The following is a 25,838-nucleotide window of genomic DNA, read 5'->3' on the forward strand; positions in this document are numbered from 1 at the left end:
CATGATAGGGCTCAGCATGGGCCTCCTCCTGAATTTCCTTCTTCTCTACCCACCCTAACAGCCCGGCAGCGAGGGTTTGGGTGGTGCTACTGGCGCACATCTTGCTAAGGGACAGTTATGCTTTCCGTTCTCAGGTGTCATGTATCTTTTTGCCTTTAGGCGTTGTTTCTTTAGGCTGAACAGGATTTTCTCTGGTTCGGGAGGGGTTGTTTGAAAGACTTCCATCCCTCCCTCACTTAGTCCAAACACAGGCAGCACCGACGTCTGCTTTCGTGAAGCCAGTCACGGACCACGGATTATGAATGACATTCGTCTCAGAGACGCTAACATTGGCGTTTATGCTTCGAACTATGCCTTGAAAGCAGAAGCTGCAGAGGGGGTTCTTCCATTCCGTTTCTTCGTCACCATTATCCTCGAAGACCGTGATGGATCTCCCGCCTACGAGGCGGCGGCAGCCTTTCAGCCACAGGCTGAACACACTTAGAGGCACACTCTGCAGGTTCGAGCCCAGGCCCCCCGCCATTCTTGCTGTGCCACTTTAATAAGGTCACGCGAACTCTGGTCCTCTGCAAAACGCGGGGAGAGGAGGGGGGGGGAGCCGATCTCCAGATGAGGCCGTCCCCAAAGTGCAACCCTGAGTCCCGGTGTCTGGGGCCTGAGCTCTCCGGCGCCCCGGCGCCGAACGGGTTACGGCGATAGAGACGCCAGGAGGACCGGAGTGGCGGGAGCGTCCCCGCGGGCGGCTCTCCGCGCAGGCGCGAGTGGCGGCGAGGCTGGGGTTGGGGGCCCGCCCCGACGCCACCCGGAAGTGTGCGCCTAACGGGCCGAGCGCGGCCTTCGGCCTGGGAGGGGGCGGGGCCGGGGCCCCGTGGGAGCGCGGCGCCATAGAGCGGGGCGGAGGACCCGCGTCCTAGACGCATCCGGAAGTGGCGTCCCGAGGCGCCTCTCGGTGACCATAGAGCCGGGCGGGGGGACGGGGGGCGGGGGGTGAAGGGGCGGCGGCGGCGGCGGCCAGCAGGGGTCGCGGAGCTCGCCTGCCTAGAGCGGCGAGGAAGCGGCGGCGGCCCGGGCGGGGGAGGAGGAGAGGCCGAGGCCGAGGCGCGAGCGGAAGCGGCCGGGAAGGTCACTTCCGGCCTGGGCGCCCGTCCCCCTGACCCCAAGGGTCTGAGTCGCCGCCGCCGCCGCCAGCATCCGCGAGGCGGGCGACAGGAGGAAGAGTGCAGCGCGGTGGCCCCGGAGCCGAGGAGGTGAGGGCGGCCGCGGGCTCTGGGGTGGGAGGCCGGGGGGGGGGCGTGCGCCGAGGGGCCCGGGGGGCGCGCGTCGGGGCGGCCGGGCTTGGGACGGGGGCGGGCGGGCGGGCGGGCGGGCGCGGAGGCGCGCGTGCGCGGCGGTGGGGGGTGGGCGTGCGCGCGCCCGGGGGAGCGAGCTCGCGCGCGCGCCCGTGGGGGCCGCTGTGTGCGCGCGTGCGCGCGCGGGGAGGAGGAGGAGGAGGAGATGGTGGGGGGCGCTGGTGCCGCGCGTGCGAGTGCGCGACTCCGGCGGCTGCGCCCGCCCGCCGGGCACCTCCGCTGCGCGGGCCCGCCCCGGTCCGCACTCGCCGCGCCCGCCATGGGCTTGGGGTTCGGGTTGGGGTGGAAGAGGTGAGGCCTGATGGGGGAAGGGTCCCCGCCGCCGCCGCCGCCGCCTGGACCCGGCTGGCCGGAAACGGCGGCCCGGGGACCGTCCAGGCCTCGGTCCTCCCGTGTCCCCTCCTTCCCCATTCCAAGTCGGCCTGGTCCGTGGCCGCCCCGGGCGCCACGCGCTGCTTGCTGGTCCGTGGTCCGGCGGGTGACTACGGGGGTGCAGGCGGCGGGAGGCCCGCTCATCTGTTTAACCCCGCGCGTGCTGGCGGGCAGCAGGAAACGGGTCCCGGGACGGGAAGCGCCAGGCCAAGGTCAGCGCCGCGTGGGCCGTGCCTGGACAGTTAGGTCGCCTTCCTCCCTCCCCGAGGCGGACCCGGGGCTGTGTTCCGCGCCGAGCCCCGCCCCTCAACAGCCCTCCCCACCTCCACCCCCACCCCCAGCCTGCATCAGAGCAGGTCACTGGGTGACCCCCCCCCCCAAATCCCAGCACCCGCAGAGGTCAGTCGGGAAAGGGATCCGCAGATGCAAAAGCGAGTGTTCAGAGAGCGAACCGAAGCCTGTGTTAGTGCTACGCCGCGCCGGTGTTGGGCTCCAGGGTAGGAAGATGGACAAGGAACGAAGTAGGGTTGGAAAGCAGACGCTGAGACCTGACCCGGAACAGTTCAGGGGAATTGCTCAGCGCGTTATTAAAAAGGCAACGATCTGGTTTTGGTTTGTTTTCTTTTTCCCCCTCCTCTGTGTAGTTTGTGGTTTAGGCTCCCATGTTGGTCATTGTTAAGGTTCTAGTTGAGATCGGACCTCAGCTCTGCTGAAAGAAAGCTCAGTGGGCCCTAAGCCTCTTGGGTCGAGTGCAGCCAACCTTCCCTGCCTGCCCTTCTGGGGTTCCTGTGTGCTGTGCTGCCGCGGCCCACAGAACTTTCACATCTGATTCCGGATTTGCCTATCTCATATACCCTCCATCTGAGCTTGGGTGGGAAGGGCATATCTTCTGGCTAGGCCCGTGGTGAAGTTCAAGACTGAGTTGCAGCCACTGGGAATATTCCTCACGTAGAGCTCTCTAGCTCAAATCCTACATGAGCTTCCCAAGTTCTGCCACCATAGATAAGAAACTTCTCTTCCCATGGGGACACAATGGAGGTGATAGGAGTATCCTCCCCAGTGCAAGGAAAAGTTATCCAGGGGGTCTGTCCCTGAAGCCATCGTTCCTGAGTCTGGGCTCTTTTACAGTTAGTTCTGTGACCTTGGATGTGTCACTTCCCCTTTCCCAAGCTGTTTCCTCCTCTGTTTCTTAAGTGGGAAACATGGTTATAGTTCCCTGAGCAAGCCTAGTCTGTGAAGAGGACAGACACAGCCAGCCCCTAGCACATGGTATTGCTCTGGTGGGGTCACCTCGTGGGCCGGAGAGACATTCCCAAGGTTTCCATGGGCCAGGCCTGCTGGTGGGTGGCACTCGTCCACTTGACAAGGATCTTGTAATTCCTTTATGGAGTTGTTCAGGCCAAGGGAGAGGTGTGCCAAAGTGGCCGTGGGAGCTCTGGGGCCTGCGGGGAAGGGGCTGTGATGTCAGTGCAGGGGAGCTCTGGGGCCTGCAGGGAAGGGGCTGTGATGTCAGTGCAGGGGAGCTCTGGGGCCTGCAGGGAAGGGGCTGTGATGTCAGTGCAGTGGCATTAGCTGGTAGGTCTTGGACAAGGAGACCCTGGGGAGATGGTATGATGCCCAGCTCAAGGCCACCAACAACTATGTAGTCACTGATGGGCACCAATACCACTTGTGGGGGAGGGATGCCCAGATACACTTCACAAGCTTTCCAAAACCATGTTTGCATCCTCTGACTGACTAGGTCTGTATCCGGTGTTGGGCCTCCATATTCAGGAGAGAGTGCAAATTTGATGACTTGCTCTGAGAGCTTGGCAGTTACCTGGTGCTAAGTTCTCTGAGGCCCTGAGACAGAGGTGGTCACCTTGGTTTTGTCAAGAAAGGGCAGATCCTTGCTTGTGCTGGTGCTCAAGAGCCCTAGGCCCTAAAGTAGCTTCAGAATATAGTCTCTGTAAGGAGGCCAGAACTGTTGGAACAGTTCTTTTGGGTAAGGCTGGGTCTGGGATTACAGGCCTTTTCTTAGGTGCTGGCCATTGGGTTGGGGTTCCTGCTTCCCCATTCTGTGTGTAAACGGTCATACAGGCTTGCTAGTTGGAAGACTTTGGGACCTGATCTCTCACTGTAGGTGACCTGTAGCATAGTGGGGTAAACAGGTGACTTGTACTGGTGGCTGGGATGGGTGGTGAGAATTGAGACCGACGGGGGAGTCTGTCTGTCTCCACGCAGGAGTGCCTGCCCTGAAGTGGATAGTGCTGGGGTCTAGACATAGATACTCTCAGCCTCGGGGCCAGGCCGCTCAGAGCATTGCCTTGTGCCTGTGCAGGGTCAGTTGGTCAGGCCTGAGTATAGTTCCTGCCTCCTTTGAGGACTCAGCCTGCTGGACACTCCCTGTGATGTTAGGGGGTGGGAAACTCGTAGGAGGAGCTTTAGGGTTCAGCTAGGAATCTCCCAGAGGACTAGGGACTCAGCCGCAGGAACAGGCATTAATTGGGAGCAGTGCCAGTGTCCTGAGAGGAAGTGTGGCCGACCCAGATTTGACCCGAAGTTTGCTCTGTGGCTGTATGACATTATTAGCCACAGAGTTGTCTAGATCTTGTCTTTCTCTTCCATGAAACAGGTACAGCGGTTGAGTGTGCAGTGAATGCTTCCTTGCCTTGTCTGTGGGCATAAAGTGACTGTAGGTTTCTTGTTCAGTACCGGGCGTGTGTCATGGGCTGAGGAGATGAGGCACCTTTCCTCAGTCACATGGTTGGTCAGCGGTGGGGTAGCTTCTGACCCTGGCTGCTTGCCTGTAGGGATTGTCCTCTGGCCTCTCCCTGGCAGTTCAGGGGATCAGGATCCGAGCTTACGTGCTTAAAGCGCCGTGCACCCACGTCTGGGGGTTTAATCTGCACGTGGTGAATGTGATCTGCTCCTCTTGGCTGAGGAGGACAGCTGCAGCAGAGGGAAGGCTTCCCTAGGGAGAAGACTGTTGATGCTGGGCCTTGGCACTTGGTCATGCATGTTGCCTCAGCTGATCTAGGGAGGTGTAAGGCCAGGTAGTATCTGTACACCTACAGAACAGCCCAGCCCACAGGGTGGGTCTGAGATGCCTCATGAGTTTTTTTGACAGTCTATAATGCAAGATGGAGTTTTTAGGGTTTTAGGTTCACACAAAGTTGAGCAGGAGGCCGTTTCCTTATGCCCCTCCCACCAGTCCCAGGTTCCCCACGATGGTAACCCTCTTCCACCCCATCCCGGGTTCGCCTGCTGCTGTGGATAAACCTGAAAGACAGACGACGTGATTGCCCAGCTTGCACAGAAGATTCCTGAAGAGGGTTTGCTGTTGGCAGTTTTCACTTACAGGCTGGTGGTTAAGGGTGAGGTGCTCAGGAGTGACCCTGAAGATCTGCAGGCTCACTGAGACTGAGCACAGCTCACTGCTGGCTTGGCTTCTGCTTGTGACTGTGCTTGTCTAGGGAGGAGCAGGGTGCCCCTCAGGGACTACTCCAGCTGCCGGCCAGCTGTGTCACAGGTTTAAAGGGGATTGACAATCTAGAAGGCTCTTCTGGGATAGGTGGGGCCAGATCTTTCTCTGTCCTGACTATGTTTACTTCTCTTCCTTGACCATCAGGCCCTGCCAGCCCCGGTTGACAGTGTCTGTGCTCTGCTGAAGAGACTTGAGCCCACAGGAAGTGGATGTACTAGACCAGTTAGGAGGCAGAGGTGTCTCATCAGCTAAAACCCTGGAGGAAGTTCTGCCTGGCTCCATGCCATGTCTTAATACACCCTCAGATCTGGATGAGGGGCAGACAATGTTCTCAGATTGTGACTACCAAAACTGACCGGATGAGACAGAGTTGTCCGCAGGAGCTCACCCGTGAGCTCACCCCAGTGGTGACAGACAGTGGGAGGCATCCCCGGGATGGTCAGGCCTTGTCCCTAGGGCTAAAGAGATGAGGGCTTCGCTTTGGTCTGTGTTGGATTCAGGCCTTGGTTAGAGAGGAAGCTGAAGAACCTGGAATGAGGGGAGGGGCCGCCCACAGATAAGGGAAGCAGAGAGGTCACTACAGAACACCCTGGTGAAGGGTGGCTAGGACAGTGGGCTGACGGCTGTCTGCAGCATACTCTGGGATGGGAGGCACCTGGCTCACTTAGAGAGTGCCCGCAGGGAGCAGAAGCAGAAAGGTGACTGAAATAGGACAAAGCTGGCATGTGATAGGAGTGGGACCTGGGCACGGGGGGGGGGGGGCAGCTGGAGGATCTGGGGCAGGGTTCTCCAGACCAGACCTGGGGTTGACAGTGGGGTTGGGGCTCTGGAGGAGGATGGGAGTTTGCAGAGCCTGGGCCAGACTAGGGTCCTGTGGGGGCTGGGGTAGATTTCCATTTTGTGGCTAGTGCAGTGGTCTGTGTGATGGGGCTGTTTGAGTCGGGGCAGTGTTTCTTCCCTTTCCATGAGATGCACACGGCTCTCCCACGTGAAGCCCAGAATGTGGGGACCCTTTCCATAAGGTGCACACAGCTCTCCCACAGGAAGCCCACAGTTGCTGGCTTTCAGCTGCTCACTGCTTTGTGTGCATCAACACAAGGCATTTTGGAAAATTTCCTTGTTACAGTAAGAAGCTAACTCCTCGTGGTGACCTGTTATGCATCGTAATGTAAACATCTGATACGCAGGATATCTGATTTGCGGCCCCTGTGAAAAGGGTGGCTTGACTTCCAAGGGGTCAGGCCATAAGGGTTGAGAGCCGCTATTGTATGGGTTTGCTTATTTTAGGCGTCTTGTGTAGAGTTGAGCAGTATGTGCTTTCCTGAATTTGGTTTGCTTGACAAGCAGAGAGCCTTGGAGGTCAGCTTTGTTGTGCCTGTCAGTGCCTCAGTCTGATGGTGGCTAAGTGCCATGCTTCTTTTAATGGCCGTTTGTATTGGCTCTTTTTCTGTTCCGTTTTTTGAGAGGTTTTCTCTGTGTAGCTTTGGAGGCTGTCCTGAAAGTTGCTCTGTAGACCAGGCTGGCCTCAAACTCACAGAGATCCACCTGCCTCTGCCTCCCGAGTGCTGGGACTAAAGGCATGCGCCATCACCACCTGGCTGTATTGCCTTTTTGGCTTTTGTGAGGATATTCCCAGAACATTGACATCTAGAGATCCATGTAGCAGGAATTTTTCCCATGCACTGCTAGGGTGTAGACTGTTGTGGAATTGCTGGGCTGATGGTGATTGTTTGCTCAACCTTGAGGGCCTGCCAGGTGTTTTCCCAAGCAGGTGCACGGGTGCCCTCTCACCAGGCAAGCCTGGCATCCTCAGCAGCACCCCACAGTGGCCTGTGGGGTGGTGTGAAGTAGAGCCTCTTTGTGGCTGTGCTTGGATTTCCCCAGGGAAGCACATCCAGTGGCCCACTGACCATCTGGCTATCTTTGGAGAAAAGGGTAGTCAGACCCTTTGTGTAGTGCTGTGTGTGTGCAATGTGTGCAGATGCTTATGAGTGTGAGTACATGTAGAGGTTGACTTCAGTCACTTCCGTATCTATCTATCCATCCATCCATCCATCCATCCATCCATAACAGGGTTTCTCTATAGTCTTGGCTGTCCTGTCTTGGAACTAGCTCTCTAGACCAGGCTGCTCTCCAACTCAGAGATCCTCTTGTCTCTGCCTCCTAAGTGTTGGGATTAAAGGCTTATTTTGAAAGATTCATTTATTTAATGTGTATGTTCCTGTTTATATGTGCCATGTACATGCAAGTACTTGAGGCCATAAGAGCATTGGATCTTCTGAAGTTACCGGCAGTTGTGAACTGCCATGTGGGTGCTAAGAGCCAAACTCTGTAATCAGAGTAGCCAGGCTCCTGCTCACTGTCGTCTCTTCAGCCTCTCTACCTTGTTTGTTGAGGTGGTGGTCAGACTGAGCCTGGAGCCCACCCTTTTGGGTATCTGAGTGAGTTGGCATTGCAAGTTGCCCTTCCCAGATAGGCCTGGCTCTGCTTCCTGCAGCCGGGGTTACAGGTGTGGACTCTGGCATGTGCACTTACGCGGTCCTCACACTTGTGCAGCCTGGAGCCGGGGTTACAGGTGTGGACTCTGGCATGTGCACTTACGTGTCCTCACACTTGTCTGCTTCCTGCAGCCGGGGTTTCAGGTGTGGACTCTGGGCATGTGCACTTACGTGGTCCTCACACTTGTGCAGCCCGGAGCCATCTGCCTCAGCTTGTGTTGTATTTAGGTTGTTTGAACGGAGTAACTGGAATAGAGAGGGGTCTGGAGAGGCTGCATCCAGAACTGGGGTGCCAGTGAGGGGAGGTCCCCGGAAGCAGGCCCTGGGGTGGGTGGGTGGGTGGGGAGAGTAGAGGGAAAGAACAGGAGGCAGTGGTTTGGTTGGGCTTTTGAGAAAGGGGGAAATGATAGTGATGTTGGTATCCTTGCTGGTGACCCACGGATTCAGGGTGGGGATGCTTGAGACTCAGAAGTAGATGGGGGCACTTGGGTGACAGAATAGTCAGGGTGTATTTGCTAATGAAATAAGAGGACAGGTGGTTTGGAGATGACTGGCGGGTAAGGAGGGAGGTGCGTTGGGAAGAGGGAAGAAGCGTTTGAGAGAGAGGATGAGGGGCAGGAGGGGCTGCTACTGCACCCAGCCCCAGCAGGCAGCAGTCAAGGAGGAGATTGGCAGCAGAAGAAAGCAAGAGGATAATTGGTGGGCAGGCATCCAGAGTGGGTGGGTGGGGCCTAATAACAACAATAATAACAATAATTTGTCTGGGCTTAATAGCCCTGTCAGATCCATGTGCTAATTGGATTGCTTAAGGGCCCTGCTGGGAGTGGTGGGGGCTGAGGGGGTGCTCTTTCTTCTACCTCTGCAAGGTGGAGGTCAGAGCAGGCGAGCACCTGTGAGAGGCTGGAGGTGATGGCTGGGAAGGGAGAGGAGGAGAGGCCAGGGCGGACTGCACTTCCAGGGCTCCTGGTCAGAAGCTTCATGATGCTTGGGGTTTTCTTTTTTATTTCTTGGGAGGTGCTGGCTGGAGTCTGAACCTAGAGGATCAAACCTAGGGCCTCCGTCACACGCCAGGTGTAAGGCCTGTCACTCAGCAGCCTTGCATATCTTGAGTTTTCTTGTGTTCAGGTTGGGGCTCTTCTCCAGGGAGCTGGGTTTGTGGCTACTAAGATTCCCCTGGTTCCTCTGTGCCTCCCCTGCAGACCCAACATCCTACTCCCCAGCCTGTGAGATCTCAGGTGGGCTCCGCGGCTTAAGAGCTAGTTCAAGAGGGCCAGTCGCTGTCTTCATGAATGCTTGGAGGGGAAGAGGACTGGGTACCCTTCTTAAACCCTTTGTAAGAACCTGATTCATCTGCTCCAAGCTTGGTGCCATTGGGGGCTTCGCATAGCTCTGTAACACACCTGTCCTGCAAAGATACAGCCGAATCCTACTTTCTCAGGGTCACAGCATGTAGTTGTGGCAACATTTGGTTGGGTTGAGCTCCCAGGCTGGGATTTGCCAGGTGAAGAGAGGTGTGAGCCCCGGTCTGGTACCAGGCCTGCTTTCAGCTTGTTTTCCTGGGTCTGCACGAGCATGGTGTGCTGCTCTGGACAGATGCCTCCTAGACCACCCGGCAGGTCTGCTACCTAGAGGGCTCAGGAGTAAGAGGGCTGGGCAGGCAGGCAGGCAGGCACCTTTGAAGCTTGCTGAAGATCCCTCTTCCCCACAGATGAACTCTATGGAGATCTCTCTTCCCCACAGATAAACTCCAGCTCCTGTGTTGTGTGGCCTACTGCACCTGTCTGCCTTCCCTCCCACCTTGCCAGCAGGGTCCTGGGGCAAAACAAAAGACTGCACCAAGCAGGAGGGTCAGAGTGCCCTGCCTTCCTTCTTTACTCTAAATCTTTCCGGGCCTTTTGTGTGGGTGTGGAGGCCATGTGTTGATCGATGGCAAGTCTTTCCCAGTTGTTTCTTATTTTTAAAACTCTTTGAGCCTGGAGCTCCTCATCTTGCTGTACTGCCTGGCCTTGAGCAAGCCTCAGGAGTCCTTGTGTGTCCCCTTCTCCGGCACAGGGGGCACAGGGGGCCCTGCCATGTCCAGCTTTTACATGGGGCTGGAGCTTGAACTCCAGTCTTCATGCCTGTGTGGCAGGCCTCTACGGATTGAGCTGTCTGCCTCCTCAACCCTTTCCAGGGCAATTAATGTTTCGTTTCACCCATGGGACAGGAGCCAGCCCATCCTGTACCGCTCCTAGGCTCACCAGCGCTGTGGACTTGTGTGCTCCCTTGGTTCAGGGGAACTTGCTCACAGAACTTGGCTTCACAGACAAAGCTGCACATGGCCTGGAGCATGAGCGAGGCTGCGTCCTGCTGGCTGTGCTCCAACCCATGGCGCACCTGGGGCTCCCACAGTCCTTGGCTTTGCAAGCTAAGCTGTCCTTATTTTTGTATCTCTTGCTGTTTAACAGCAGGAGCCAACCAAACTCTTCCTATAGTTAGCCGGATATTAAATATTGTAGGCTTTTTGGATCTCAGTGCAAACCAAAACTGTCATTCATATAGGTGGCTAGGAACATACGATGTGACCATTTGAAGAGACACCATGGTGTCAGTGTCAGTAGGAGGACCTGGGCTCGCTGAGCAAAGCTTTTCCAGCCAGCACAGGTTAGCCTCTGCATCCTCGCCTCCCTGCCTACTCTCTTTGGGCTTTTGTCCCTTTGAGGGTTGTCTCCCTGCCTGGTTAGAATAGTAAGGCTTCCTGGCTTTCAGGAAGTAGCGGCTGTCCTCTGACTGCTGCAGACATTTTGCAGGGGTGAGGTGAGTAGAAAGCAGGCAGGCTTGCCCTGCCTCCCCTCCTTCCTGCAGGAAGTTGGCTGGAGCTGGGAATTCCCGGCTGCTGGCCTGAGCTCTGGGTGTCTTGTTTAAGTGAGCACAGTATGTCACTGGGCAGTAGCCATTTGCAGGGCAACCCTGTCTTTCCACCTCTTTGACCCCTGGCAGTGTTTGGGCAGTGCCCGTAGCTCCTCTCTTTTCTTTCCCTTAGGTGCTTGTAACTGTTTTTCCAATCATGGAGCATGCTCACTGTTTAGTCTTCATCGTATTAAAGTCACTTGTGCTGAAGGCATGCAGTTTTAAAGCACACAGTCGGGCGAGTTAATGTGTGCGGGGTGCAGCAGTCACTGCTGTCCAGTCCGAAGTGTTTTCTTCCCTCGTCAGGGAGCCCACACCTGGGCCACTTACACTCCAGTCCCAGCACTGCAGTCACTCGGCTGCTGCCCCCCATTCTCCCCCTCCCCATCTCCCCCTCCCCAACGGTTCCGCTGTGTAGCCCTGGCTGTCCTAGAACATGCTCTGTAGACCAGGCTGGCCTCAAACTTGAGATCCGCCTGCCTCTGCCTCCCGAGTGCTGGGGTTAAAGGCGTGCGCCACCGCCCAGCCCTAGTCTACCTCTTGTCTGTGGACTCGTCTAGAGACTTCCCCATGGAATCTGTGCTGTGTGGCCCTCCACTTAGTGACCTTGGTAGTTCATGAACACAGAATCCTATATTCCTGGGCTTATTGACCCCGAATTTGTTGATCTGGGGCAGTTGACACAAACCTGTTCCTGGTGATCTGGACTTTGGCCTTGGGCTTTGGGCGTAGTGACCTTTGGCATTTCATGCAACCATGTGGCCCTGGGCTGAATGGGCCCCTGACCTTGGAAGGCCCACGAACTTGGAGTCATAGGCTCAGGCCTGTTCCTTTCCCCAGTATTTGCCTTCTGCTTTGTAGCCGTCACACACAGCACTGCATGCCTGCTCACTTATGCTGTTGCACAGGTGTGTGTTTTCTTCTCTTGCGTGCGTGTATGCCAGGAAATGCAACTGTAGGGTTACCGGCATGCTGTTTGAGAAATGTGTTGTTTTCCAAAGCACTTTGCCAGTGTGCTTGCGAGGTCTCCTGGAGTTGCTGCTTGCTAGTTTCACTGTGAGACAAGATCTCCTGTAACCCAGGATACATCTGTAGCTGAGGCTGGCCTGGAACTTGGATCTCCCGCCTCCCCCTCTCAGGTACTGCTGCTAACACATGTGCACCCCACACCGAGTCCCTTTTTGGTGTCCATGATGTGCCACCCGGGCCTTGCAGGGTTAGGTCTGGTGGAGGGAGGCAGCTTTGTCCCTGTTAGAGTTTCCTATTATGTCCGAGAAATAAGCTGCCCTAGAGCAGATTAAGTAGAAGAAAGTCCAGGTGCCTTCTTGTGTGTGGGCGTCATGTGAAAGCCAGGCCCTGTGGGGCTTCTGTGCTGGTGACGGTCGGCAGCTGATGCTTGTGGAATGTGGATGGGGAGGCTTGTTTGTGCAGAAGTCCCTTGGCCTTGGCTCCTGTCCTTGATAAGGTGGTTTACTCCCCTGGGACACAGAGGGCATGCCTCAAGAGGAAGCTGTGCCCTGGCTTTCTGGAAGAAAATGGAGAGTCACTGTTGTCCTCACAGACCTTGGGCTGAAATTGTCCCCTGACTGGAGGTGTGTTCAGTGGGTGTCCGCCTTCACACCTGCCTGTTCTGATGTATAGTCAGAGGAGGGAAGAGACTCACTCACTTCTGTGAGCAGGGGGACCTATGGTGTTACAGCACCTCCCCTGTGACCCCCACTTCCACGCATGCGCACGCTGTCTGTGGAGCAGGTGCCTGTGGTTTGTGGCGTTCTGTCCATCCATGGGCTGATGGGTCCTCCCAGGTGTCCCAGCTAAAGCCTTGCTGTTCTTTCGAGAAGCATCTTCTGCGTTTTGGGTTTTCCTCTCCCAATGGCTTGTGGAGGGGGTCACCACCTGGGGCTCCTGTAAGCATGTGCACCCAGCTCTTGGGCCACAGCATGGCCACCTTGTGCTTGCTTATTGAGGGACTGCTGAGACCTGGCTCTAGTACCTGGGGCCCACTTGGGTCTTCTTGTCTGTTCGTGTGGTTCTCCATTGAGTTTTGTCTTTTAAGCCTTTCCTTGGCCCAGTTTCATTCACCTGTGTATTCATTGTCCTCTCGGGCACTAGGGCTGCGTGGTGCTGCTGTGGGTGGAGTTCCCGTGGGTACTGCTGTTTAGGCGTGGACACTGGGGACAGATTCACTTGGTGAGACGTGAAGAAGCACAAGGGTTGAGCAGGAGAAAGGCCAGGTGGGGTGGACAGGACTTCCGTGCGAGGGGACAGCTGCCATGGCGGCTATCACTTGCTTGGAGGCTCTCAGGAGCTGGGAAGAACACAGCTGAGGGGTCCCAGGTGGCTGTGCTGCTGGGGGACCTGTGGTTCAGGGTTGCTTGTGGAGCGGGCTTGTTCAGACCTGCCTGCAGTCGGGTAAGTTTGGGCAGCCCGTCAGCCCAGTGTTTGATATGGAGGCGCAGGCTCTCCGCCTCTGAAACCTCTTGTTGCTCTCACCTCCTGCCCCTGCCTTCGGCGCCCAGTTGTACGGGAGCATCATTGCCACAGTCTTACCAGGTGTCAGATTTTCATGGTCATGCATCCCCTTGCACCTCTGTTCTCCATCTTGCCCAAGAGGAAACTGAGTCACGGAGGTGGAGTTGCTCTGCTTCAATGCAGCAGGGCGGAGCTGGGCAGGGGTCTGGGGAGGTGGTGTGGTCTGTGTGGCTAATGCAGGGATGGGGGTTAAACAATCGAACCTCCTGAGTTAGGGGTACTACAGCTTTGGCCACTCCTCAGGCCAGACTCCTGCCTGCTGGGTGACGGTGCCTGCCATGGTGAGTCCTCTGCTCTGTTCAGTACCTGTAATTGCTGTTTTCCTGTGTTCTCTCTTCCTGCAGGGACCCAGGCATGGAGCTGCGGGAAGAAGCTTGGTCTCCGGGGCCGCTGGATTCTGAGGACCAGCAGATGGCTAGTCATGAGAACCCAGGTGAGGTGGCCTCAGAGGTTCCTCAGCCAGCCCCACTGCCTTTCCGCCAGGCCAGGGAAGCATCTTTTGTGACTCCGGGGGGCCTGCATTCCTGTCCCTTGTCCTCCAAGAGCCCCGCGCCCGCAGCTTAGAATGAGAGGCCGATGGTGCTCTGCTCCCCAAGGGTCCTTTTAACAGGACATCCTGATCCTTGGAGCCACGTTTTGCCTCATGTCTCCAGCTGGTGGCTGTTGAGCACCCCGTTTGTGCCCTATGCCCTGTTCTGGTTCCAGGAGCACTGTGAGTGCTCCTTTGCAGGTACTCCTCACATCAGGGGTGGACCCCCAAACCCAAGGCCCGGAAGTTGTAATGAATGAGTGAAGGGCTAGCAAGGGGATCTGTAGTCACGTGGTGAGCTCTGGGAAGGGTGGGCTGGATTAAATATGAAATCACTCACTTGAGTATTGGCACATGTGTTTTGTTTGTTAATAAAGTATCATTGGGTGGAACCAAACACCCGTGGGTTACATGGTACTTAGGTTTGTCTGGTAAGACCCATCCAGGCCCACCAATACCGTCACCCTCTCCCTGGTGACTGATACCTGTGCGATGACAAGAAAGCTCATGAGGAGGCACAGTGAGGGGTGTGTGTGTCCCCCGGGGTAGATGGAGTTAGTCCTCCATTTTAATAAACTGCTGCTTACAACCCCTTGCTTCAGTGTCCTTAGACTCTGCTGTCACGGCCCCAGGTCGCTTGTCCCGTCACCTCCACCTGCACACAGCCACGTGTCCGTCTGTGTGGGGTTACAATAAACGTTTGGCACAACCCTGACCAGATGAAGTACGTGCTGGCTGTCCTAGTGTTCTTTCTGCTGCTGTGATAAAATACCCCAACATGAATTACTCAGGGGACAGAGGGCGTATTCGAACTTTTAATTCCAGGTCACGGCCCATCGTGCTGTGAAGTCATAGGGGCAGGAGCTTGAGACAGCCAAGGCAGAGAGAAATAAATGCGTGCTTGCTTGCCTGCGCCCCGTCATCAGTGTAAGATTCCCTGGTCAGTGGCGCCCTCACCATGGGCTGGCTCTTCCCATGTCAGCTAACTGACAACAATCCCCTACAGACATGCCCACAGGACAGCACGGGGAGACAAGCCTTTATTAAGACTCTTCCAGCCTTTTCTGGATTATCAGGTTGACAGTTAAAGCTGGCCAGCTCGCTGACATCCCCTTCCCTGGGCTCTGCCTTGTTCCAGTGCTGGCCAGCGTGCGTATCAGAAACTTGACTAGCATCTGATGGTGGTCCTCAGCCCTGGCTCTGGTGTTGCCATATTCTGCTGAGTGGTTGCTCAGAGAGTAAGGCATTCCAGAGAATTAGATTGCAGGGTTTTAGAATTTCCTTTTTTCTTTTTTGACTCTTGCATATTTCTGGGAAGCCTGTCCAACCCAGAGAGGCTAGTGCTATTGCAGTGGATCCTGCCATCATTGCCGGCCTCCGTGGGTCATCTGGCTGTGTGCACAGAGCCTTGGAAGGTCAGGCTGCCTGTTGAGCCATTTTATTTTTGAAAGGATATGGGTGGGGGCTTGGGGAGATGGAATTGGGACGTAGGTTCAGCAGCTTGCCTAGGGGTGAGGCACAGAGGTGAGCTGGGTCTCCCTAGGGCTGAAGTAGTTTCACAGTCAGTTCTGATTACTTCAGAGATGGGCAGTGGTCAGGGCCAGAGAGATCCTTTCAGACTGTCTTGGTCCTTAGCTCAGCAACAGGATATCCAGAAAGAGAAGTAGAGTAGTCCCAGTTGGAAAGGACTTTGAGCTGGTGTGGTGGTCTCCCACTGGGTGATGGACGAGGCTCTGTCCTTCCTGTGGAACAGAGTACTTGTCCTGTCGGGCACCTGGGTCAGCCAGGAGGGCTTACTGCAAAACTGTGGAATGGCCCAAGAATGTTCCCAGGTCCCTGTGTAGGAATACAGCAATACATAGCCAACCCCCAAGCCCTTAGATCATACTGCCATGCCTACTAGCTCTAGCAGACGTTAGATGGGTAGGGGTGGGTTAGGGGAAAGAAGCAGGAGATGGCCAGGTTGCTTAGGTGTGCTGACAGTACTACATACACAAGCCACGTGATCGTAGAACTCTTACATGGGGCAAACTCAGCAAAGATTAGGAGTCAAAACCCAAACCATCCCAGAATGAAAAGACTAGAAGGAACTCAAATGAATAAGTTCCCAAAATATTGAGGGTCAAAAGCTAGAGATGACAGCAGTTAAGAGCTGGAGACACCTGTAACTCCAGCCCCAGAGGGTCTGATATTGGACTCCAGGCACCTGTACCCACAACACAGCCCCCTCAATAATACACACAAAATTATTTTTAAAAGCTGAAAACAGGATAATTGTAAGATGACAATGAATTATTTGTTTTTGGTTTTCCAAGACAGGGTTTCTCTTTAATGCTGCCTGTCTTGGAACTCTGTAGACCAAGCTGGCCTCAAGCTCAGACCCGCCTGCCTCTGCCTCCCGAGCACTGGGATTAAAGGCATGCACCACCATCTCCCAGCAAAAATGAGACTTGTAAAAGATTAAATTGGAGTTTAAGAATATTGAAGTTAGGCAGAGGCAGTGATATATGCTCAGATGGAATCTGTGACATATCCAAAGTAAAGGAATGGAACATAGGTAAAATTATAATTCATGGGCTGCAGAGGTGGCCCAGTGGCTAAGAGCACTTGGTGCTGTTGCTGAGGACCTGGGTTCTCTTCCCAGCACGCACATGGCAGCTCACAGTTGCCTGTAACTCCAGCTTCAGGGAATGCAGTACCTTCTTCTGGTCTCTCCATTACCCGTCCTCTTGTGGCATGCATTTACACAGTCGACATGCACACACAAACACAGATACATCCTAAAAACTAATTCAGTGGAAAGCTCCGAAATCGAGCTCTGTTAAGAGAACAAGTCATGAACACTGAGAGCAGCTATAAAGAGCTGGGGACCGTGGACTGGAGAGATGGTTCAGCGGTTAAGAGCACTGGCTGCTCTTCCACAGGACCCGGGTTCAATTCCAGCATTCACATGGCAACGCACAACTGTCTATAACCCTAAGATCTGACACTCGCACAGGGACGCACACAGGCAAAGCACCAACGCACATGAAAGCCAAGGGCCAGGATGGGCCGCAGTGGTAGCACGCTTGTTTTGCTTGCCCAGGGCTCTGCTTTTGATCCCATCTGTTGCAAAACCAAAAATCTAGCTTCCTGGCAGAAAGAATGAGTGGCTTATAAGGAAGAGTACAGGCGACTCTTAGACTCCTGCCAGAAGCATGTCAGCCCAGCAAAAGCATAGCTAGCAATCGTCGGGAGACGGGTGAGCCAAGGATTTGAAGGGTGCCAACAATGAACGACAGCCCAGTTGAGCCCCCCTCACCCGTGTGCCTCCCCTGTAAGTATGATGGTGATGGAGCTGTGGACCAATCCCGGTGACCAGAGAGAGGCAGAGGCTGAAGGTGGCAGTGAGCAGGGGCTGGCTTCAAGCACAGGACCGCTGGCCACCTAAGACACCTGCCTGTGAAAACGGAAAGCATCTCCTTGGGCGTTTAGCGTGGCTGCCCCCAGAAGGCAGCATGGGTCTGTGTGCTGATTCCGTTGTCACCCACGGCAACGCTGGGAGCTGTCCCAAGCAGGAGGTACTAAATAGTTTAAATAAAACTTTGAGTTGCTGAGAGTACATATGGCAGTTGCCAGTGTGCATTTATGAGTTTTTCTTTGAAAACAAACCCCAAACAGGCATGCCCTGCTTTTGCTCCCGAGTGCTGCTTTGGAGAGCTAACCGAGGTGGCTCTGGGGTAAGCAGCATGTGAAACAATGGGATGCTGTTGAGGGCACCTGGACCCAGCGCGAAGGACCACAGGCTCCAGGAGGCTCTCACTCTCTAGGGATGGGCAGTTTTAGCCTGAGTGAATTCAACATAAACTTGGTTTTTGCTGTGATCCTGGGGATCCAGTCTAGATTCTTGATGTTTTAGATAATGTTCCTGCCGCAGAGCTACATTCCCAGCCCTGTTCCTTCTTTTAATTGGACACAAGGTCTTATACTAAGTCGCCCGGATTGACCTTGGCCTCATAGCCCAGACAGGCCTTAGCCTACCAGGTGGCTGACCAGCCTGTAGTCCTGGTATTTGGCATGCTATTGGATAGGGAGAGTCATTTGGTCACTTTGGGGAAGAATAGAGAACCTACCTACACTTGGAAACTGGGCAGATGTCCTTAAGCAGTCACCTTAAGTGAGCCGAGCGCCACAGCTTGCCTCTGCTGTGTTGTTTTGAGCCCATTACAGCTGCTATCCCACAAACAGAATAGCTGCCCCTGCCATGTACGGTTGGTCCATGATCTGAGCCTTGTCCCAAGGCAATGCCAGGAGCCTTTCTTTCTCCCGGGAGAGGGCATGAGCTCATCTGGAGACTCTTTGGCAAGGCTGGGCCACAAAGGTGTGGACTATCAGTCCGCTGGTCCAGAGGTGGCTTGTGTAGCCAGCAGAGCCACATGGCCTTGCTGCTTTGTAATATTTTTAAATTTGATTGTGTGTGTGTGAGTGTCTGTATGCATGCATGTCTGTATGCCACGTGCTTGCGTGGTGCCTGTGAAGGTCAAGAGGATGTCAGTCCCTGGAACTGGAGTCACAGATGGTTTTGAGGCACCGTGTGAGTGCTGGGAATCGAACCTGAATTCTCTCTCTGCAAGGGCAGAAAGTGCTCTCAACACCCGAGCCAGCCCTGCTTTTCCTGAGACAATACAACTAGAGCAGCTGACTTCCTAAGCCGACCCTTCAGGCCCCTGCTGAGTTCCCACAGTACCACTTCCAAGCTGCCGCTGTGCAGCCCAGTCATCGCCTAAAAACACAGCTCCACCTTTAAGTAATTAGCCTTCCAGTCCCTAACAGTCTGCTTTTTTTCAAAGCAGGCACACTTAACTGAATGACCAGACCACTTGGCAAAAGGCGGAGCCTATGGAAGGAACACACCTGCCCAGAGTTCTCCTTGCCTGTTACTGCCTTAGCCAGTTCTTCCCACATTGCCCTTTAGCCAGTGATGGCCCTGAGTGGCGGTGGGTTCATTTCTACCCCATGCAGGGCTCTGTCCTGAGCTCTCAGACTTCTTGCTGAGTTCATTCAGACTCCATGCCATGACTTAATTCAAAGATGCCCATACACCGGCATTCCGAATCTTTTAACCTTAATGTTTTAATTGCATTTTGTGTGTGCATGGGAGGGGGTCGGGGCAAGCAGGCCACCGTGCACAGGTGGATGCCAGAGGAAAATTTGAGGGAGTTGGGGGTACAGTGATTGAATTCCGATTGTCGGGCATTCACTTGCTGAGCCATCTCCCAGGCCCCATTATGACACCTGAATACATAAGTGTCACTGTTTGCTTGTACGCACTTCCCCCCAAACCCTTGGCGCTGGCCCCTTCCCCCCTTAAATAGTCCCTCCAGCTTTCTTCTCTGTGTCCCAATACTCTTTCTCTTCCTGCTTACCTGCCCCTTGTAGACCTCTTCCTCCCCCAGTGTCCCACCCTCATCTCCCCCGCACGTGCGCACGCGCCCGTGAGTGTGTATACACGTGTCTGCCCACGCTGTGTGCCCATCCACTAGTATGCACAGGCCAGGGGCAGATGTAGATAGTTTTAGTGTATTGATCTTCACACAGACTCCAAAGCTGCTTGCTACTGCTAGGTTGCCTTGCCAGGCTTTTATATGGGTGCTGGGGATTTGAACTTGGAACCTCTTTCTTTCACAGCAAGTACTTCTACCCAGTGAGCCACACACCACCCAGCCCCATACACATGTTTACATCTAGCTTCTTTAATTTGAGGAAACTGGCTTGTTTCACTTAATAATCTCCAGTTCCATATATTTTCCTGTAAATTTCATTCTTTACCACAGAATACAATCGAATGGTATATATGCATGACATTTTCCTTATCCATTCTTCTGGGGAAGGGCTTCTAGGCTGGCTTCGATTTTTGTTTTTCAAGACAGGGGTTCTCTGTGTAACAGCTGTGGCTGTCCTGGAACTCCCTTTGTAGACCAGGCTGGCCTGTAGATCCGCCTGCCTCTGCCTCCGAAGTGCTGGGACTAAAGGCGTGTGTCGCCACCACCCAGCTTGGCTTCATTTCTTGACTACTGAGATTCGTATCTCTGCTTTACCCTCTTTGTGTTTGGGTTTCCAGTCTAATTGCCTTGAGCATGGAGAACCACCTGGCTGGGCTTGTGGCAATACAGCTGAAGCTGGGGAATAAAATGAAGCCTGGAGGTCTAGGGCTTCGGTGTAAGGGTCCCCTGGGCTGCTGTAAGATTGGGACTGCTGCATGTGTATTGGGCCAGTGACCATGGTGTGGCTGTTCTGTACCAAGTGGCCATGGCAGATCTTGGCTTGTCCAGTTTCTGGTTCCATCGCCGTGGACTGATACTTAAGTCCCTAGTACCTGGGACGAGGACCACTTCCTCACAGGAAGAAGTGTAGCCAGGACACAGAGCCCTGCAAGGTTCTTGTTCTTGATCAGAGAGTTTTCAGGTACTGAGGGGACTTGACGGACAGTTGCATTAATGTTAGAGGGAGAGAGATTGCTGTGAGCACACGGGAAGGTATTGGGGGAAAGGAAAGGGAGACAGGAATCACACTTCAATACAAGTTCTGCATTTTTAAATAGTGCTTGGGAGACAGGAGGAAGGCCAGGGCCCAGGGCCGTGGTCCTTGTAGTTGCTGGGGGTGCGCACAGGCCTCCTCCCAGGGTGGTGTAGGCATTGGGTGAAACAGCAGCTCTGCATCCATTGGGACCCAGGGAGGAGGAAGTGTTGAATCTTTGTATTTGTTTTGACCTTTCGGTCAGCTAAGAGTTGCTGTGTGTGTCCTGGAACTCAGGGTCCAGAAGGCTCCCTTGTCCTTCAGCTTTGGGCCCTGACAGAATGGCCTTGTTTACTCTCACCTGTCCCCAATTTGCTTGTGGGGCCAGTTTCAAGCCTCTGACCATAGCGTCAGCTTTGACCGGCCCCATATCAGCTGCCATGGCCTGTGAGCTTTACAGTCTGCTGAGTTTACTTTGGATCTGGCCCTTGAGGGCCAGCCCCTGAACATGAGCTTCAGGCTGATGGGATGGTTCTGGTCTTAACATTTGACAAAGGCCTCCTTTCGAATCCTACACACCACACCACACACCACACCACACACCACACCACACACCACAACACACACACACACACACACACACACACACATTCATACACTACCCCCCCCACACACAGAGATACACACACACAGACACATACTTACTCATACACAGACACACACACACACACACCCCTATGAGGCCCAGCTGTAGAGGTCCGCAGGCCGCATCTTATAATGAGGCTCCTGGAGCACATGAATATGGATTGTGTCTCTACCAAAGAGACGTACATTTTCTAACCTTGCCTTACTGTCTAGCCATGTGGCTGTGGGCTTTCACAAGGGATAAATGGGCCACTCACCACATTCGTCTCAGAAAGCTGACCTTGATAGTCATGTGTCCCATGGCAAAGGCCCCTTCCCACCCACCCAGCTCCCGTTATAAAGGAGCAGGTTGCACTGCAGCTGCCGGATGTGGGTTTGACAGGGCTCAAATGGGCCACAGTTACTCATTTGCCAGCGATAAATAAGATAGCGCATTTGAGCTGAGAGAGGAAGAGAGCGTCGTCCAGAGCGTCGTCCAGTGGGCAGTGAGAGCCTGGCTTTGAGAGGACACTTCAGGGTCCCACCCGAGTTGGTTGGCAGGGTGTACTGGTCTGGTGAGGCCCTGGCGTGTGATTCTGGGCCTGGGTTCTGTTGTAAAATGGGGAGGCTAGGCCCCTGGAGAACAGGAAAGTAGCCAGGCCTCAAGAGCAGGACAGGTCGGGCCTGGACAGGAGGCAGGCTTCCAGGGCAGGCTGGGTGCACCGGTAGAAAGACCCAGGGCTACCCTCCTGAGAGGTGGGTGTGGTTTTCAGTTTTCCAGAACAAGGCCCCTACACTGTCCTTGGTAGGCAGAGAAGAGAAGGGGGGTAGGGGTAATAAGAGGCCAGCTGTGCAGATAGTCAGGCTAGTGCATCTCCCAGGCTGGTCCCATCCCATTTGTCCAAATCGTTCCCGTTTCTATTTCCCACCCCACAGCTAGGGTTGCCCAAATGTGAGGCCATTACCTAGTCTGGAAGCCTTCTGAGACCTATCTTTCCAGCGGCGTTATGTCTGGCCTTTCCATCTCATCTCCGTTGGTTTTCAGGTGCCATTTGTGCTGGGTCCTCTCTTAGCATCCTTACGCTTGACCCTCCCTCTGTAGCTTTGGTTGGTAGACCTTTGTGGGGACCCCAGTAGCCTTAGGCATTGGCCATCCGGTCCACAGAAAGGCTAGCAGAAGCAAAGTCCCCTCTGAGGGAAGGGGAACAGGTCTTCGGGTTATGAACACAAAAATACTTAGGAAATACCCGGAGTGATCAGTGCCCTACGGGATAAGGGGTGCGGTCTGCGAGCTGGCACAACCCAGCTGTCCTTGGGTTGGAGGAACCCTGAAAGAATGAGCGGCTCGGGCCGCTCGCTAAACTGGAATCCATCGTGACCCGCACGTGGACAGTCGCTGTGGGCCTGCCACCTCTGACTTGCCTCCTCCTTCCCTCTTGCCTTGCAGTGGACATCCTCATCATGGATGACGACGACGTCCCCAGCTGGCCTCCGACCAAGCTGTCCCCACCCCAGCCCGCGCCTCCACCTGGGCCCCCGCCCCGGCCTCGGCCACCTGCACCCTACATCTGCAACGAGTGTGGCAAGAGCTTCAGCCACTGGTCAAAGCTGACGCGGCACCAGCGCACGCACACAGGCGAGCGGCCCAACGCCTGCAGCGACTGCGGCAAGACCTTCTCGCAGAGCTCGCACCTGGTGCAGCATCGGCGCATCCACACGGGCGAGAAGCCCTATGCCTGCTCCGAGTGCGGCAAGCGCTTCAGCTGGAGCTCCAACCTCATGCAGCACCAGCGCATCCACACGGGCGAGAAGCCCTACACCTGCCCCGACTGTGGCCGCAGCTTCACACAGAGCAAGAGCCTGGCCAAGCACCGGCGCTCGCACAGTGGCCTCAAGCCCTTCGTGTGCCCGCGTTGTGGCCGCGGCTTCAGTCAGCCCAAGAGCCTGGCGCGCCACCTCCGGCTGCACCCAGAGCTGTCAGGGCCCGGTGTGGCCGCCAAGGTGCTGGCGGCCAGCGTGCGGCGCGCCAAGGCTCCCGAGGAGGCGGCGGCGGCGGACGGCGAGATCGCCATCCCAGTGGGCGATGGCGAGGGAATCATCGTGGTGGGCGCACCGGGGGACGGTGCTGCAGCAGCCGCAGCTCTGGCCGGGGCAGGGCAGCGGGCAACGGGGCCACGGTCCCGGAGGGCGCCGGCGCCCAAGCCATACGTGTGCATGGAGTGCGGGAAGGGTTTTGGGCACGGGGCAGGGCTGCTGGCCCACCAGCGCGCACAGCACGGGGATGGGCTGGGGGCAGCCGGTGGCGAGGAGCCCGCACACATCTGCGTGGAGTGTGGCGAGGGCTTCGTGCAGGGTGCTGCACTGCGGAGACACAAGAAGGTCCACGCGGTTGGGGCTCCGTCGGTCTGCAGCAGCTGCGGACAGAGTTTCTATTGGGCTGGCGGAGAGGATGACGGCGAGGACCAGTCGGCCGGTGCACGGTGTGCCGAGTGTCGTGGTGGGGAGGCCCGGTAGGAAAGGGGGTGCCCGAGGGGTGGGCAGGGCCCCTCGGGCTCAGTGGGGACCATCAGCAAGCAAGACCACGAGGCTCGGAGAACTGGACCGAGAAGAGCAGTGGCCTCCTTCCTCAGTCCTCAGTGGTCCACGCTGCCCTGGGTGTGAGGGGGACCCGTGGCCATTGGAGCAGGTTCTCAGGACTGCCTCTCTGCTGACCCGCACCGGCCCTGTGTAGGTTCCCAGCCTGGGAGCCAGAGACAGTGTGTGAGAGAACTGTGTAGACCAATCGGCACAAGACCCTCAGTGGAGAGGCCATCCCCACTGCAGTGTGGGCCTCGGTGTCCTAAGGAATGGAGGGAATCCTGGCCTTGAGCATCAAGAGGGTCTTCCTTCCCGTCTAGAATTTTCTTTTAATCATACCTTTTGATCCCTCCCATTCATTGATTTTTCTGCCCCTTGGGTCCTTGTCCATTTTCTAGCCCAACTCGTTCCTCTCCCTCCTGGATTTGCAGTAGCAAAGGAGTGAAGAAGTAGCCTCCTGCTCCCAGCACGGTCTCATTGAGAGGACAGGGTCCTGTGTGTTCCCTGTCCTGACGGTGGAAGGGATGTGGAGGGCAATAAACGGCACCATTCAATTGTCCCAGTACTGCCTTGTTCTTGGGCTTGGGGTGGAGACGGGAAAGCGGTTAAATGGAAACCTTCCCACTTTGGTGAACACAAGTGGCCACGCTGGGCCCGGAGTGTCCTCACCCAGTTCCAGGAAACAGGCCTGCTAGCCGAGGAGCTCCCCGCTGACCTGGTGCAGGGTCCCTGAAGGAGGTCTGCTCTGCTGGGAAAGAGGTTCGGGCGCTGACATCTCCACGGATGGGCGCCGCTCCCAGAGGTCCTGCCTGTGTTGTGACTCACAAGCGGTGGCCACTGTTAGCCACATATCTGCATCTTCTGAGCCGGCTGTATCGTGGTGGCTGCTACTGTACAGTGGTGGGGATCTTGAAGGAGGAAGATGAACTAGGAGCAGATAGTGCCTCTGGGCCCAGCACCTGGATGAGGACAGGATGGATGGTGGCAGTTACCGCGTTTTATTGTGGTGCCGCTCAGTGCCTGTGCAACGCACCCCCCCCCCCCCACAACACTGTGGCTGCTGGATCAGAAGGGCCCTTCAGTGTGATGAGGTGTAGCCTCAGTTCAATGTCTCCTGTCCCCGGGACTTAGCCAGGGAGTACTTTCGGGCTAGTCTGGGAAGTGAGGGATGAACTGTAGCTTTTTTCCCAAGCATCCTAAGTAGTAGTGAGGCTTCTTGTTACCCGGTGTTGTGAAGACGTGTGAGTTCTGAGTGTGCCCATCTATCTGTGTGTATCTGTCCTGTCCCATCTGAAGGATGAGAAGGTCAAAAGTGAAGGTCACAGTGGGCAACTGGTAGACTAGAGCATGGCCGTCCTCTGGATGATGTATCCGTAGTTGAGGGTCAGGGAAACATTCAGGTGGCTTCTGCCGGCTTGGTGGGTCTCACTAGAATAGCATGTGTGGTAGTAGGTACTGTCCCAAAGGAGAGGTGGAGTTGTGTGGAGTGGTCCCAGGTTAGTAAAGATGGAAGAAATGTTGCTTAAAAACCCTTCAGTTCTTTCTGTGAAATGCTCACCTGGGACGTTGCTGGAGGCCAGAGACGAGGAGGGGAGATGCCATGTGCTTGTAGAGGTAAGCCCAAGCCTACGGCCAGGACACGAAGGAGCTGAAGGTCAGTTTCCACTCTGAATCTTATGGGCTGTGTTACTCTGGGCAGGTGAGCCAACCTCTCCAGTCCTTGATTGGCTCTTTCCTCTGTAGAAGGAAGTACTCGCCACTCCCTCATGATCTAAGCTAGATGCGTGGTCGGTCATGGGACTCTGCACCCCTCCCAAGCAGGAGCTGATGCCATGGTGAGGAGCTGGCGCTTTAATCCCGGCTCCTTGCTATCCATTTGGGCCTCAGGTACTTAATGTATCTCGGTTAATAAGAGAATTCACTGAGCCAGTGTGTCTATGCACTTAGGCCAGGGCTGTCTCATCCCCCCCCCCCCCCGCCCCGCCAGACCAACCCCAGTCTTGTGAGGCCCTGCATTGGGCGAAGAAAGGTGTGTCTCCCCTTGGGAGTCACCACCTAGTCCTCAGCCTGAGGTGCAGTTGTGCCGGTGGACAGGTGGGCAGACGGGAGGACAAACGAGGCTGGTCAGCCTTGTCAAGTTTGGGAACACAGGTGCTGACAGAGGAAGCGGCATCTACCATTTGGTGTTTGCTTTTGTGGGAGCCATGCCGTTCAGTAGTAGCTCTGCAGCCGTGATGCTATGCATTTCCCTAAGAAAAAATTTGCTTTTACATTTTTTTGCATGTGTATGCCTGTGCATGTGTGTGCACATGTGTGTGCCTGTGCATGTGTGTTATGTATGTGTTGCGTGTGCATGCATGCATATGCGTGTATGTACATGTGGGGGGGGCAAGTGAGAAGAGTCTGTGTTCTTCCCACCACACGAGTCCCAGGGACTGGAGCCTGCGACAGCCGGGCCGCCAGCGCCTTCACCCACTGAACCATCTACGCTGCCAGCCCTACAGCTC

The 25,838-nt window shown here is 55.5% G+C and overlaps 2 protein-coding genes across 3 annotated transcripts; one reads left to right on the top strand and one right to left on the bottom strand.

The window, feature by feature from the left end:
• Positions 1-407: 407 nt before the first annotated feature.
• On the bottom strand, positions 408-1,865 carry LOC127238490 (translation initiation factor IF-2-like). Its single transcript, XM_051207107.1, has 2 exons — positions 1,564-1,865; positions 408-1,266 (listed from the first exon to the last, which is right to left on the bottom strand). The coding sequence occupies exons 1-2, from the start codon at positions 1,863-1,865 to the stop codon at positions 408-410; spliced, it is 1,161 nt and encodes a 386-aa protein (XP_051063064.1).
• Znf787 (zinc finger protein 787) lies at positions 1,007-23,890 on the top strand. Of its 2 annotated transcripts, none has more exons than XM_051207784.1 (3): positions 1,007-1,247; positions 13,451-13,539; positions 22,202-23,890. In XM_051207784.1, the coding sequence occupies exons 2-3, from the start codon at positions 13,461-13,463 to the stop codon at positions 23,266-23,268; spliced, it is 1,146 nt and encodes a 381-aa protein (XP_051063741.1). In that variant the 5' UTR covers positions 1,007-1,247; positions 13,451-13,460; the 3' UTR covers positions 23,269-23,890. The 2 variants fall into 2 exon arrangements, with proteins under 2 accessions (XP_051063741.1, XP_051063740.1); XM_051207783.1 differs by lacking the exon at positions 1,007-1,247 and adding an exon at positions 1,771-1,827.
• The last annotated feature ends 1,948 nt before the right edge of the window (positions 23,891-25,838 follow it).

The sequence above is a fragment of the Phodopus roborovskii genome, unplaced genomic scaffold (genome assembly GCF_943737965.1).
Source record: "Phodopus roborovskii unplaced genomic scaffold, PHOROB, whole genome shotgun sequence".
Taxonomy (NCBI): Eukaryota; Metazoa; Chordata; class Mammalia; order Rodentia; family Cricetidae; genus Phodopus; species Phodopus roborovskii.

What these genes read in the sequence shown, in the direction of transcription:
- LOC127238490 (XM_051207107.1), bottom strand. Translation starts at nt 1,865, where the DNA reads ATGAGCGGGCCTCCCGCCGCCTGCACCCCCGTAGTCACCCGCCGGACC. An exon ending in GGCGGGCCCGCGCAGCGGAG is followed by an intron (nt 1,267 to 1,563) that starts GTGCCCGGCGGG and finishes CTCCCACCCCAG; the next exon opens with AGCCCGCGGCCGCCCTCACC.
- Znf787 (XM_051207784.1), top strand. Translation starts at nt 13,461, where the DNA reads ATGGAGCTGCGGGAAGAAGCTTGGTCTCCGGGGCCGCTGGATTCTGAG. An exon ending in GGCTAGTCATGAGAACCCAG is followed by an intron (nt 13,540 to 22,201) that starts GTGAGGTGGCCT and finishes CTTGCCTTGCAG; the next exon opens with TGGACATCCTCATCATGGAT.